The sequence below is a fragment of the Eulemur rufifrons genome, chromosome 12 (assembly GCF_041146395.1).
Source record: "Eulemur rufifrons isolate Redbay chromosome 12, OSU_ERuf_1, whole genome shotgun sequence".
NCBI classification, from domain to species: domain Eukaryota; kingdom Metazoa; phylum Chordata; class Mammalia; order Primates; family Lemuridae; genus Eulemur; species Eulemur rufifrons.
In genome coordinates this window covers 14,282,952-14,297,845 of record NC_090994.1, presented here as the reverse complement: position 1 = coordinate 14,297,845, position 14,894 = coordinate 14,282,952, and the positions used below count along the sequence as shown (strand labels likewise).

General features: G+C 38.4%; 1 protein-coding gene across 1 annotated transcript; it reads left to right on the top strand.

Moving 5' to 3' along the window:
• The first annotated feature begins 234 nt into the window (after positions 1 to 234).
• Positions 235 to 1,230, top strand: C12H8orf48 (chromosome 12 C8orf48 homolog). The gene is given in 1 exon segment (XM_069485041.1): positions 235 to 1,230. A coding segment is annotated over 1 exon segment (996 nt).
• The last annotated feature ends 13,664 nt before the right edge of the window (positions 1,231 to 14,894 follow it).

The following is a 14,894-nucleotide window of genomic DNA, read 5'->3' as shown; positions in this document are numbered from 1 at the left end:
TCGCCCGGAGGAGGGAGTGGCGCACCGCACAAGGGGTGGGGCGTCGCGCCACTGCCACTCACTGCGCATGACCGGCGCGCGTTACCAAGGCAGCTGGGAAGGCATCACCCGGAAGGCAAGCTCCGCTGAGCTGTGGGTACCGAGAGCCATCCCCGGTGGGCTCCGCTCCTACTGGTTCCTGAGCCGGTATTGACCAGGGCCAAGGAAATGAAGAGCCGAGTTTGATACAATGTGATGGCGAAGTCGGGGGATGGACAAGAAGAGCAAGAATTGGCCCAAACAGAGAAAAGTGCTGTGGCAGACCTTTCTGATGAAACAGAAACTTTTGGTTTCTTTACTGATGAGGTACAGAATTCTGGTTCATTCCGCTCTTTTGAAGGCCGGCAGTCCTGGTCCCTTGCCTCTGGGAGCAAACCAGAGAGTGCAGAGCAGGCTACTAGCTTGGAGCAAGCTGACAAACAATCTGAGCTTTCAGACCTCAAAACTTATGAAAAGAAATTGAGTATAAAGTGGATCAACTACCTCCAGGGCAAAGAAACTAACTCTGGACGGTACCAGCCAGACGCTAGACTTCAAACAGAAATTACTCAGGTATCCGATGAAGAATTGAATGCCCTGCAGTCTTTCTGCACCGTTAAGATAAACTTGATCCATCATAGATCAAGAAAGAAGAGCAGCAGACATAAAAAGCTGCAACTTAGATTGGATGGAGAGACTTCAGAGAGAGATGACTTAAACTATACTGTCCCTGATGAGCTTTTGAACAGAATCTATTTTAAAAACATGAGGACAGTACCAAAACAAGTGACAGCATCTAAGCAACACATTTCTTCTCAGTGTCCTGATTGTAACAGGAAAAGAGCAGAGCTGGCCCAATCTGCCTTCCTGAAACAAAAGAAGACTTTACTGGAGTCACTTCTACTCCAAGAAAAAATAGATGAACATCTTTACACCAAAGACTTTCTCACCCGTATTGGAGAAGCACATCAAGACCTTCCCAGGCTTTCAGATGACCCCAGAGTAATTTGGAAAAGACTGAATGAGAAAAGTCACATCAGATACTGTGGTTTGGAAAGGTCAGATACAGAGCAGAAGATTTAGCAAGATGGAAATAGTGCTTATCATTCACCTTTTTCTCTACCACTTCTCAAGCCACTTACTCTAATCAAACAGATGGTGATTATCAAAGATATTATAATATGTAATGTGGATAGATGTGTATTTGAGTAATCACTATAATTTCTACAGGCACTTGGGAAACAAATTTAAGACTTTACTATGCTTCCTCCACAGATTCGAGGACTAAGAACTGTCTGTCCAATACATTTTTCTAATTATAGAAGGCAGTGTTGTAGTTGGAATAGTAACAAAGTTTTTAGAACAATCCAGGAGAGATATGTTGTAGTTTGGACTAGGGTGTTGATAGTACAGAGAGAGAGAGAAGTACAGAGATATAAGAGATATATAGAAAGTAATAACTGTCTTTGGTTATGAAATGGCTATGCGGAATTAATAAAGAGTAAATGTTAAAAATGTTACTAAGAATTTGTGTGCCTGGTTGAATGATATTTAATTTCATTAAGATAGGAACCCCACAAGAGGGCTGTGTTTGATGGGAGTGATCAAGAGTGTGATTATTTGTACATGGTTAGTTTGAGGTGCATTTGGGACATCTGTGCTGAGAGTTCGTTGATTACTTGTACTTGTATTTCAGAGGAAAGGTCTACCCTAGAGGTGTGAAATAAAGAGGGGGGAGGTTATATGAGGGAAAAACCATTGGCATATAGTATAAATTGAAGTCATAAATGTGAGCTTTTCTGAGAGAGACTTGAGTGAGAAGAGAAACAGAGCTAGTATCAACTCCTGAGAAATGCCAGTTAATGGTTAGATAGAGGAGAGTAAACTTGCATAAACGGTTGTGGAAAAATTATCAGAGGGATAAAGGAAACCAGGCATGTATAATGTGATAGAGGCCAAGAAATATTTGGGCATTTTTGAATTTAGTGACAACCATTTCACTTAAAGAAATTGGGTATACAAAGTAGATCAAGGAGTAAATTTAAGATAAGGAAATAAAGAATAGGGATATATAGACATCTGCTTGAAAAGTTTAGTTGTTGGAAAGAAAGGTGAAGCTGAAAGTAGATGTTGAGTTGAGGGAAGAATGCTTGAACAAATTACCTAAGAAACCATTTTGGACATGAAGATTTCATGAAACTTCTGTTGTTCATCCTAATTTTCATTCTGAGGAAACAGTATCATTCCCTGAGGAATACCATGGTATTTTGAAAACATTTATGGGGAAAAAAATCTTAGTTGTCATTCTGAGAAATCATTTACTGTTTATTTTCTCCATAAAAATATAAACTATAGAATTAGTGATATAACCTAGAGGTCATTTTTCTACAATTATAACACCTAAAATATTTCAGTGGAAAAGAAATTTGTTTGCAAAAATCAGCACAAAAGAATCTTTGCGTTATATTCCAATATTACTCGTTAAGATTTTAATTTATATATAAAGATACTCTTTTTTCCTATAAAGTTTAGCATATTTCTTCTAAGTCATTCCTAAATGGAAAATATTCATTACTTTTCATAATAACTTTTTATTTGAACTCCACATTATGTCATACTTTATCTTTGACATCTCAATAGTCTCACATTTTACATAATGAAAATTCTAAATAGTTTTCCATTTAGAATTCCCCCATTAAAGGTCATGCTCCACCCTTTTAATCAACCAAGCTATAAATCTGAGTCATCTTTTGTTCCTCTTTTTTTTTAAACTCAAACCAAACTATTTTTCAGCAAGACCTCTAGATTTCTCCTTTTTGGTATCTTTTGACTATGACTCATTTTCATCTCATTACCCTCCCCTCATTATCTCTGCCTTCCTACTCCTACGTTCACTCCTCTTCAATCCATTGTCCATACAGTTGTCAGAATTATGTTTCTAACACACAAATCTGTTCAAGTAATTCAGTTGATTTAAAACAAACAAAACTAAACCACTCTAAATGGTTTATCTCTGCTATAGAAATAGTTAAAACTAATTAATGCCACATAGAGGTTCTTTAATGTCTGGCCCAAATTTGCCTTTCTAAGTCCTCTGTTATTTTTGTCCCTCTATGTTCAGGCCTCTCTACAGGACTGGCAAGTCCTTGAGCTCTCTTGTCCTTTATGCCACTATGGTTTACACGTCCACATTGTTTTGGCTCAGATTCTCTTAACTGCCTTTTTCAGCTGATGTACTCTTTCTCTTCTTCCTATTCCTTTAGTTCTCAAATTTTATTATCATAAATAGATAATATATTTTCATGATTTAAAAATCTAAAGGAAATTAAAAGATTTAGTTTGCGAAGTCTCCCACCCTGTTGCCTCTAACCTCATTCAACACTGGCCCGCCAGACCCTTGTCCTGCCAGAGTTATGTCTTTACATGATGAATTGTGGAGCAATCAGGTATTTTGGGATGAGAGCAGAGGTAGAGGGAACTCAGGGAATTGAGGAGTGAACATTTACCCAGCAGGACAGAAATATTTCTGTACTTTAACCAGTGCAACTTTCTTAGTGTGTAGGGGCTGAATGTACATGTTATCTATAAATAACCACTTATGTTAGTTTCTTATCTATTTTTCCAGTGCTTCTTTACACAAATACAAACACCAAAGATGGTTTACTGTATACTCTCTTTTTCACCTTGCTTCCCATCCCTCTGTTTTATTTTTGTTTAACTTGTAGTAAAATATGTATAAGACAGATTTGCCATTTTAACCATTGTTAATAGTACCATTCATTGGTATTATATTCATAAGATTGTGTAACCATCACCATTATTTCCAGAATTTTTCTCCACTTCAAAAAGAAATTCTGAATCCATTGAGCAGTAAATCCTCATTCTTCCCTGTCCCTAATCCCTGGTAACCTCTAATATATTTTCTGTTTCTATAAATTTAGCTATTCTAGATATTTCATATAAGGAGAATCATACAGTCTTTTTCGTTTTGTGTCTGGCTTAGTTTCGAGGTTCATCCAAGTTGTAGCATGCATCAGCACCTCACTCATTTTTATGGCTGAATAATATTCCATTGTTTGTGTATATTTCATGTATGTATGTCTACTGATGGACACTTAATGTTGTTTCTACTTTTTTTCTATTTTGAATGTTGCTATGAACATTGGCATGCAGGTATCCGTTTGAGCACCTGTTGGGTCTATACCTAGAAGTAGAATAGTTGGATTATATGGTAATTCTATGTTTAATTTTTTGAGGAACTGCCAAATTGTTCCATAGCAGTTACAGCATTTTACATTCCCGCCAGTAATGCACAAGGGTTGTGATTTCTTCACATCTTTACCAACACTTGAAAAAAATTATAACCAACTAGTAGGTGTGAAGTGCTATCTCATTGTACTTTCTTTTCTACATCAATTGAGATCATCTTGTAGTTTGGTATATGCTTTAACCCAACGTAAAACCTCACCTTCTCTGCACACTCATTTTATAACCCTTAAGCACTGACTAATCAGAATTAAAGGCTGTGGGCTGTATGCTCTATGACATTAATATAAGTTCATATTATAACAATAATGTCTTAATTAGTATGCTTTTCTCTCTTATTGTGAGAAACTCAAAGGTGATATCCATATCCAGAGTGGTTAGCACAATGCCTCACACATGATGGTGCTCAACAAAAATTTCATGGATTAAAAAAATAAATGCTTCCAAACAATGGAATTCAATATGTCTTTGCCACCAAAAGAAGAAAATAATGTGCTAGCATACTGTTATCTGTCAGTGTTCTGCCTTTGTGTAGCTGTTTTCTGTAAGTTTTCTCTCCTTATCTCTCCATGGGTTAGATTCCTGTTTAGCTTGTATATATATACATTCTTTTCCTCACTGGCAAATTAGCATAAAGCTTTTTGATAAGACATCTTTCCAGGAAATATGCAGCTAATTAATACATTACTCATTTTTAAGAACTAATATAAAAGATATTTGTATGTAATCCACATGTTCAAATAGAAAAAGTTAGAGATAATGGATGACTTTCTGAAATTTTGAAAAGGTGTAAAAATCCTTGATGCTCAAACTTGAAAATATTGTTTTTTTTTTTTTTTTTTGCCCCTGAATACATTCAAAAAGAATGAGTATCCTTTCTCCAAACTCTTTATAGCTTCACCCAAGGGATTCCAGTAGAGCTGAAATGGAAAGTCCATCAGATCAGGTGCTAAGAAACCACATATTTCCGCAATTGTTGCCATAGCACTAAAAATGTATCTGGCAACTTTGTACAGAATTATACAAATAATATATATATAATTTATGTAATTGTAATATGCAAATTACATAAATACATGTGTATCTATTAATAAATAATACATAAAGTAAAATTCTGCACCTAGAAACAAATCTATATGTTGAATAAATATTATAGTAATGAAACGAAACCCTCGAAACAACAGTAAGTGATATGCTAGATTGAGAGAGAAAAGTAAGCTCAGTTCTGAACATCTGAGTCATTCAAATTCCAATCTCAGAACTGTTTAGGAATGTTTGGGATGCCCAGCCCAGAATACCTCCAATTTTAAACATGTTAGTTTAGTTCATGATGAAGCCTAATATAGTCACTTAGCTCTTTCTGCAGCAGCATAGCTCAACAGGTTGCAAAGAAGTAGGAATTGTGATTGTTGGTGTGCATGGGCTCTCCTTCAATTTTGTCTGGAATTGGCAGATGAAAAATACATACACAAATAGTTAATTTGAGAGACAGAGAAAGAAAACATAGTTGAACTTCTATTCTCAGTTGAGAATACCCTTTGGAATAGAGAATCCAGAAATTTTCCAATTTGCAATTGAATCAAATTACAGTGAAAATTGCAAAATTCTCTGAGCGTTTCATGTCACAATAAGGCCTGATTTTGACGAGCCCACTGTTCTCTGAAATATTAATTGAAGTTTAGGAAAAAATGTGTTGTAGTTATCTCACTCAAAATTTGCTGTGTGTGTCAGGACTAATAATGCTGCACATGCACTGAAAGGATACGAAGGTTTTTTACCCACATAATGAAGGTTTTGGGGCTGGGAACTGGGAGCAGGGCAGGCCTTCAGGCATGTCTGAAAATGGCTTGCAAGTGAGGAAAGGAGACTGGCTTGGGTTTTATTATAATTACGGGTTGGGCTTGAGGTGAGGATTCCCACAGGTGGTCTGGGGCTTGCATGGTTTGAACTTCTTGCCAGTACCAAAGAAGGGGGGAGCATATGGACTTTCTTATCAGCTAGTACAGCTGTGGGGCAGAAGGGTGTGGTTTTAAAGTTTTCAGCTGTCAAATATCAAAAATGGAGTCCTACCATTTATTACAATTTATCCCTGATGTTTGACTGATGACTGAAATACACCATGTTTTATTTAAATAAATTGTAGTTTGAGTATACAATTAAGGGTGCCCTCTGAGGCCTGTCACCTGAGACTGGTTAGGGCAGTGAAAGTTCACTGAACAGCTTGTGCAAGAGCCCAGCATTTTGTATCTTGAGAAGTGAAATGAGGGCCTTGATCACTAGTATTAATAACAGTGCTGGGAACTCTGAAGGGGATAAGAGGAGGCCCTGTATTGTAGCTTTAATATCTATAGAGACACGTAAAACCTAAACTTATATTTTGGGTATTTGTGAGGCAAGAGATTCTCATATTTATCTCCCAAACGGGGGAAAACCTAGTTGCTACCACTGGAAGACCCAGATGGCTAGATCGTTGACAATGGCCCAGGAATATGTGAAAGTGCACAGATGGGGCCAATTGTTGGACATGTTGACTGCCTAGAGTTCAGCCAAATTTGCTGGCCCTTGGATCCTGTTCTTTATTCAGAGATACCTAGATTAAGGGATGAAAAGCAGAGCTCTGCAGTAAGCCCCATCATGTATCGTTTTAATGCTGTCCATAAAATGTAGAAACTCCCATTGCTGTTCACTCATTTAATCCCTAGGGATCTCCAGGTAAGTAAGGGGTCCAAGACAGGAGCAACCTCCTCTAGCACTTTGTCAACTGGCAAGGGACTGAGTTCAGATGAGACTACCATCTCCTGTGGGTTGGATACTCCAGAAGGCTCAGACTTAGCTCAATCCTGTAGGTAACAGTTCTATTTTAGCAAGGAGGCCTTGTTGGCTGTGCTGAGCTGGCAGGATGTTGCTTCCATGATCCACACAAAGGTCTAGAGCAACGGTCCCCAACCTTTATGGCACCAGAGACTGGTTTCATGGAAGACAATTTTTCTACAGACCCAGGGTCAGGGGATGGTTTCGGGATGATTCAAGTGCATTACATGTATTGTGCAGTTAAACCTCTCTGCTAATGTTAACCTGTATTTGCAGCTGCTCCCCAGCTCTAGCATCACCACCTCAGCTCCACCTAAGATCATCAGGCATTAGATTCTCATAAGGAGTGCGCAACCGAAGCCCACATCCCTTGCATGCGCAGTTTATAGTAGGGTTGGTGCTCCTATGAGAATCTAATGCCGCCACTGATCTGATAGGAGGCGGTGCTCAGGCCATGATGCCAGCAATGGGGAGTGGCTGTAAATACAGATGAAGCTTCACTTACTTGTCCACCACTCACCTTCTGCTATGTGGCCCGGTTTGTAACAGGCCATGAACCAGTTCAACTAAATTCACCAGCTGCATTGGCCTCTAACAAGAGTCAGCCTGTCTTTTGAAGCTATGAAGCCAGGCATTGACTTCTGTTTTCTAGCTATCAAAGTCTTAGATGGCATCTTCTTCCAATGGAAGCCTGTTTTGTCTACATTAAAAATATGTTGTTTAGAGTAGTTACCTTCATCAATGATCTTAGGATCTCATCTTCTGGATAACTTGTAGCCCCTACATCAGCACGTGCTGCTTTACCTTTTACTTTTATGTTATGGAGTTGGCTTATATCCTAACATGAACCAAACTCTGCTAGCTTCTAATGTTTTTCTGCAGCTTCCTCACCTTTCTCAGTCTTCATAGAATTGAAGAGAATTAGGGACCCTTTGGGTAGGCTTTGGTTTAAGGGAATGTTATGTCTGATTTGATCTTCTATCCAAACCACTAAAACTGTCTCCATCTCAGTGATAAAGCTTTCTTATCATTCATGTGTTCACTGGAGTAGCATTTTAAATTTCCTTTAAGAACTTTATCTTTGCATTCTCAACTTGGTTAACTGGCACAGGAAGCCTAGCTTTTGGTCTATCTCAGCTTTCAACATGCCTTTCTTACTAAGCTTAATGTTTTCTAGGTTTTGATTTAAAGTGAGAGGTGTGTGATTCTTCCTTTCACTGAAACACCTAGCGGCCATTATAATGTTAGTAATTGGCTTAATTTCAATATTCTTGGGTCTCAGGGAATAGGGAGGCTCAAGGAGAGGGAGACAGAGGGGGAAATGGCTGGTTGGTGGAGCAGTCAGAACACACACAACATTAATGGATTAAGTTTGCTGTCTTCTATGGGCACAGTTTGCAGCGTCACCAAATAATTACTATCATAACACCAAAGATGACTGATCACGTATCACCATAACAGATATAATAATGAGAAAAAAGTCTGAAATATTGTGATAATTACCAAAATGTGACACAGAGACACAAATGAGCACATACTGTTGGAAAAATGGAGCCAATAGACATGGTCAATGCAGGGTTATCATAAACCTTCAATTTGTAAAAAACACATCTGCAAAGCACAATAAAGGGAAGCACAATACAAGGAAGTACGCCTGTATTTAATATTTTCATGTCACAATATTGGCCACAAAGACAAGTGCATTAATTCTTTAGCAAAATATTGATTCTTTAGGAAAAAAAAGAAGTAAAAAATATTGCATCCTTCTTTTAAGGGTAAGTGGTTCTGAGTTTGTTTGGTTCCTTTAGGGAGGTAGAGTATGCTCAACACTTGAGACTGTATGGTAAAAATCACATTGAGTATCCTTGTTTTTGTCAGTGCAAGCCCTCAGTGGCCAGCCACCTGAGGAACCTACCCTTGGAAGGACAGTTAGGCTGATTGGATAAACATGCAATGGGTGGGATCACAGCAACTTGCTGGATTCAGGAGAGCAGTGTTATCTATGAGCTGGCTGAACTACTGCTTTTCTGTCTGTGTTGAGCATTGGTGGAAAGTGTTTGAGTGCCTGATAATGATATAGAGAACTGATAGGCATTGTTCAATAAGGTGTCATAAGATTGGAACCAAGGTCTGTGATAAAACAGGAGCCAGTGGAGAAACTGGCCAAAACCAGTTGGAGCCAAGATGGTAACGGAAAAACGACCTCTGGTTACCCACACTGCTCCTTATATGCTAATTATAATGCATTATCATGCTAAAAGAAACTCCTACCAGCGCCATGACAGTTTACAAATGCTATGGCAACTCCCCTAAATTGCTCTGTATGGTATAAATGTATGGAGAGAATCCCCAGTCTGGAGACACTCTACCCCTCTCTCAAGAAACTCATGAACAATTCTCCTTTGTTTAACATGCAGCCAAGAGATAACCATAAAAGTAACCAGCCAGCAGCACACAAACACTACTCTGTCTGTTCTTACCTCAATAAACTTGCTTTTGCCTTACTCTGTCAGCTTGCTCTTGAATTCTTTCCTGCATTAAGCTAAGAACCGGCGTGGCCTTCAGGCCAGACCCCAGTTTTGGGGTATACTTTCCTGTATCAGTACCAGCTAGGATAAAAGGAGGTCTACTGTCTCTGTAGGTTCTGTCTTATCTTCGTACTATTCTACTGCATTAGCTACATGTTCTGTCCAGGGTCTTCCTGGGTCTGCTGGACTTGGTCCTGTGGCTGGATATGGACAATGTGAACTGCTGATGTTAGCCAACCTGCAGCTTCCCAAGTGTGGCTGGCCTTGCTGAGGCTGCATCCTGATGATCAGCTGTGCTGCATGGTGGTCATGGAGCTAGTGGTCTGCTGGCCTGGCTGCTGCCTCTGGACCTGGACGGGAGTGGGCTGTTGAGCCCAGGTGAAATAGTTCTGGATGGACTCAGCAGGAGGCATAAACCAGTGCAGCTGCTCCTTATCTATAATTGTCTCTTGGAACAGTATCAATGAGAAAGTTACACTGACCAAATTTTGTGATTGCCATGGTGGTATCATTTGTCTGTGGGATTTGATACTTGTATTTCTCTGAGAGATCCTGGGATAAATACTGGGCTGTCTTAGCAAAGAACCCAGAAACTTCTCATTGTTCATCTTTATGTCTTTATACAAATATCTTTCATTGTTAAATTCTGGACTTTTCCCTGGCCTGGGGCCAGTACTATGGACCTTGCTTGATGTCATTGCTGCTAGTACCACAAAATCTTCCTGCTGTCCAAGAATCCAGGGAAGATGATGAGCAACCCTGGAACTTCTGAGGTGTGGAGGCCAGGTCAGGCAGAGGGTGAGGAAACACACTGCATGGGACAAAGGTGGCAGTTGGACAGTCTCTCCCCTGTCTTCTTGTGTCAATCACTGTTTTGATTGCTCTGCTCCCAGTACTTTTTTCCTCCATTTCTTAAAGCAACAGAGTTTTCCCCCATCTCCTTCAGGGTATATTTAATTACTCTTTTTTGGCTTTTTGTCATTATTCAAATTTCATCCCAAATACTATCAACTCAGAGACCTTCTGGAGCATTTTGTGTAAATTAATGTTTCCCGCGATAGTTACCTCTCACCGCATGTCCTTCAAAGAACATTTAATAATCTGAAATCATCTTATTTGATATTTAATTTTTAAATTATCTCTCTTACTCTTTTTTTTCTACCCCCCTTGAAACTGAGACACTATATAAATTCCTTGAATTATTGTCATAATTTGAGACAATAAGAACACATTGTGAAATAGCATAGAATGAAAATCTGGCCTGCAGTCAGAAATCAGGCTGTATGGGTATGAGAACCCTGATGAGAGAACTGCAATTTTGCAGGAATAGATACCATAGCTTAGCTGGCATACGGTGGCAGGCATGTTCAAATGACATGTGGGAATCTTCCAAAGGGCAACCTTGGCCCATGGACTTTTCCCTGGTTTGACAGAAACTTTCTTGGAACTGTGCACATACCAAGGCTCTTCCTATCTAATCCTCCTTCCTTTTCTTTCTCCTTCCATAGATTTCAAAACCACACTGTAGTCTGAAGTTTTTCCCTACCCGCTTCCCCTCTCTTGATAAATCTCTTACACTTCTAACGTCATCTTAGTCTCTGCTTTTTTGTGTACCCAAACTAATGCAGCATACTCTAGAAAATAATTCATTTATTCATTCAATAAAGATATTATTGAGGACCTACTATTTTATAAATACTAGGAATTTAAGGACTAAGATATAGCACTGCCTTTAAAGGACTTAATATCTCTTTAGATCACAAAAATATTTAAAAAAATATACAGTACAATGTGGTCAGTACAGTGATAAAAATATTTTGCATATAGTCAGAGATCTTGGCATTCGTAAGGGAATTTATTCGAGACAAGATGATACATGAGCAAAATCTTCAAAAATATGTTTCTGGAGCATAAAGAATGAAAAAAATAAAAATAGATACACTGGCATAGGACAAACCATGGGGTAGCCACGTTAATGAGCTTAAATTGAACTTTGTAATTTATGAGGGCAAATGAGTTTGCTAGGGCTTCTGTACCAGAGTGCTACCATCTGGGTGGCTAAAACAACAGAAATATATTGTCTTAGAGTTCTGAAGGCTGGAAGTCTGAAATCAAGTTGTCAGCAGGGTTGATTTCTTGCTGAGGGCTGTGAGGTATAATCTGTTCCATGCCTTTCACCTAGTTTCTGGTGATTTGCTGGGAATTTTTGGTGTTCCTTGGTTTATGGAAACATCATCCGATTCGTGCCTTCATGTTCATACTGCCTTCTCCCTGTGTTCATGTCTCTGTCCAAATTTCCCCTTTTTATAAGGATACCAGTCATATTAGACTAGGGTAGCTGATTACCTCTGTAAAGACCCTATCTCTAAATACAGTCACACTCATATCAACTTACTAATTTTTATGGGGGGGGGGTCATTCAAACCACAACAGATAGGGAGGGAAAAGCAGAGGAATGAAATGCCTAGCATTTCATTTTAGTGAAATCATTCTAGGATCTTAGTTGAAGGCCAGATACTCAAGGTAGTGATTCTCAACCATGGCAACACTTTAGAATTATCTGGGAAGCTTTCCAAATATACCAATGCCCAGGCCCTACTTGTAGATATTCTCAGTTAATTGTCCTAGGATGGAAATCCTGGCAACAGTGTTTTATAAAAGCTCCTTACGTGATTGTAATACACAGCTGTATTTAGAACCACTGTTTTAGGGTGATAAGGCTTGAGACAGGAAGGGGAATTTGGAAGCTGTTTCATTAATCTAGGACAGAGATCATAAGGCTCTGAAACATGGCATCAGCAGGAAGAAAGAAGAAGAGGAGATAGTTTCTAGAAACAGGAAGTACATCAGCAGGACTTAATGACTGAATGGTGGGCGGGGGAGTAGGAAGAATATGATCTTGTTAGGTACATACCGGTGTCATAGGCAGATATTAAAGGTAGAAGAAGTTTGTTCTCTTGGGAAAAGCATAATAATTGAATCAATTGATTTTTTTTTTAAATTAGACTTGTTATTTTGGGATCATTATAGATTCACATGCAGTTGTAAGAAGTAATACAAGAAATCCCATGGAAACTTACCTAGTTTCTCTCAATGGTAACACCTTGCAAACCTATTAATATATAGTACAGTATCACAACCAGAATGTTGACATTGATGTGGTCAAGATACAGAACAGTTTCATCACCACAGGGATATACTGAGCTTGAGGCATCTGTAGATAGCGTTCAAGTAAGACTTGTTAAGGTGGTATTCTACAAGAAATGCTCTTTTTTATTAAAGTACCAGAAATCTACTACATCTAAGTAAGGTCCACTTACCTCAGGTGACTCAATATAATTATACTTGGACATGGAGAAATTTTGTAAACTTAGGATTTCATGCAACACATGTCTATCAGGGAGTTGGAAATATGCATAGGTAGCTATTCCACCTATAGAACAAGCTCTAGGCTGGGCACAGTGGCTCATGCCTGTAATCCTAGCACTCTGGGAGGCCGAGATGGGCAGATTGTTTGAGCTCAGGAGTTCGAGACCAGCCTGAGCAAGAGCAAGACCCTGTCTCTACTAAAAATAGAAAGAAATTATGTGGACAACTAAAAATATATACAGAAAAAATTAGCTGGGCATGGTGGCACATGCCTGTAGTCCCAGCTACTCAGGAAGCTGAGGCAGGAGGATCGCTTGAGCCCAGGAGTTTGAGGTTGCTGTGAGCTAGGCTGACGCCACGGCACTCTAGTCCGGGCAACAGAGTGAAACGCTGTCTCAAAAAATAAATAAATAAATAATAATTTAAAAAAAAGAACAAGCTCTACTTGAGGAAATAGTTTATACACACACACACACACACACACATACATACACCCATGGATAATTGCTCATATGTACTGCAAGCATGTACAATCACAGATGCAACTTTCACTAGAAGAAACAAAATTTTGTGAGTGGCAGACTCCCCACATTTGAAGAGAGTGACTATTCTGTCTTTTAAAGGGTGTGCTTTCCTTTTGACCGAAGCCAAAAAAAAAAAAAAAGAAAAGAAAAAAAAAAAGAGAAAGAGATTAAAAACAGCTGGAACATATGTCTATTTTCACCTCCTCCATCTGGAACTTTGCTTTTGGATATCACAGACGTTTTCCAAACAAACCTCTGTTGAACAAAATGATAAATGTAAAAAAACATGCATTACATGTACGATTCTCTTTTTGTTTGAAGAGCTTTGTAGAATCCAAACCATTGGTGTGTTTTTCAGACATAAAGCTAAGCCTTTGAGCACAAATAGAGTTTGATTGTGATGACTGATGTGACATTCAATTTATATTTTAAATTGGACAATATTGTTAACTATAATGTTGAGTCTTTAATCAGTAGGTCCTGTTTACCTGAGAAATAAAAGTGAAATCTTTTATTATATGTTGATACTTGAAAAGAATAAGTTAACTAAAATAATGGGCTGTCAATCTTTCAAATTTCTGTCAGTACTTTACTTTCATATTCATCCTTTTCCTTCAGTTTCTCTGCTGAAATTGCTGTAGCTAGACCCTTACCATGTCATGCTCCAATTACTATAATATCTTCCTCACTCTTCTCTGGATGTCAGTATGCTTTTATATCAATACATCCTATATGAGGATTCTAGGTTAATCTTTTAAAACTTCTTGAATAACATCACTCCCATTGTGTATAGACTAAAATCCAAGATCCTTGACCTTTATCATTAATATATAGGTTCTACTTCAGTTTACAAGAGGGTTTAAGTGCCCGGGTTTTAAAAGTCAGATATATCTATATATACACACGTGTGTGCACATACATACACACCATACATACACATATGCTTTTGCTTTATTTTCCCTCTTGAATTTTTTCTATGCATGTATCTTTCCATATATATATTTGGATTGGCACCGATCCTGTATATACAGTACTAAGGACATTTTTCATTTGTAGTTTCTCAACTCAAACTAAAAGTTGTTAGTTCAAATCCCATTTCTTCCAATAACAAGTACAGTTTGCAAGGATTCATTGTCCTAGCCCAACTGATGCATTTTGAGGGCCTGAAATTAGGCAATTGCAGAGAAAATAGATGAAAAATGGAAAGAGATTGGGGATAATAAACTAGGCAAACCTTAATGCCCAGTTGAATAGAAGAAAGAAAATGGTATAAAGTATGATATCTACCTTGAGCTACTGGATGCATTACCCTAAAGAATCCAGGAAAAGAAAAGATTTGGCAGAATGAGGAGGAAATCATTATTTTGAATTTGGTGTA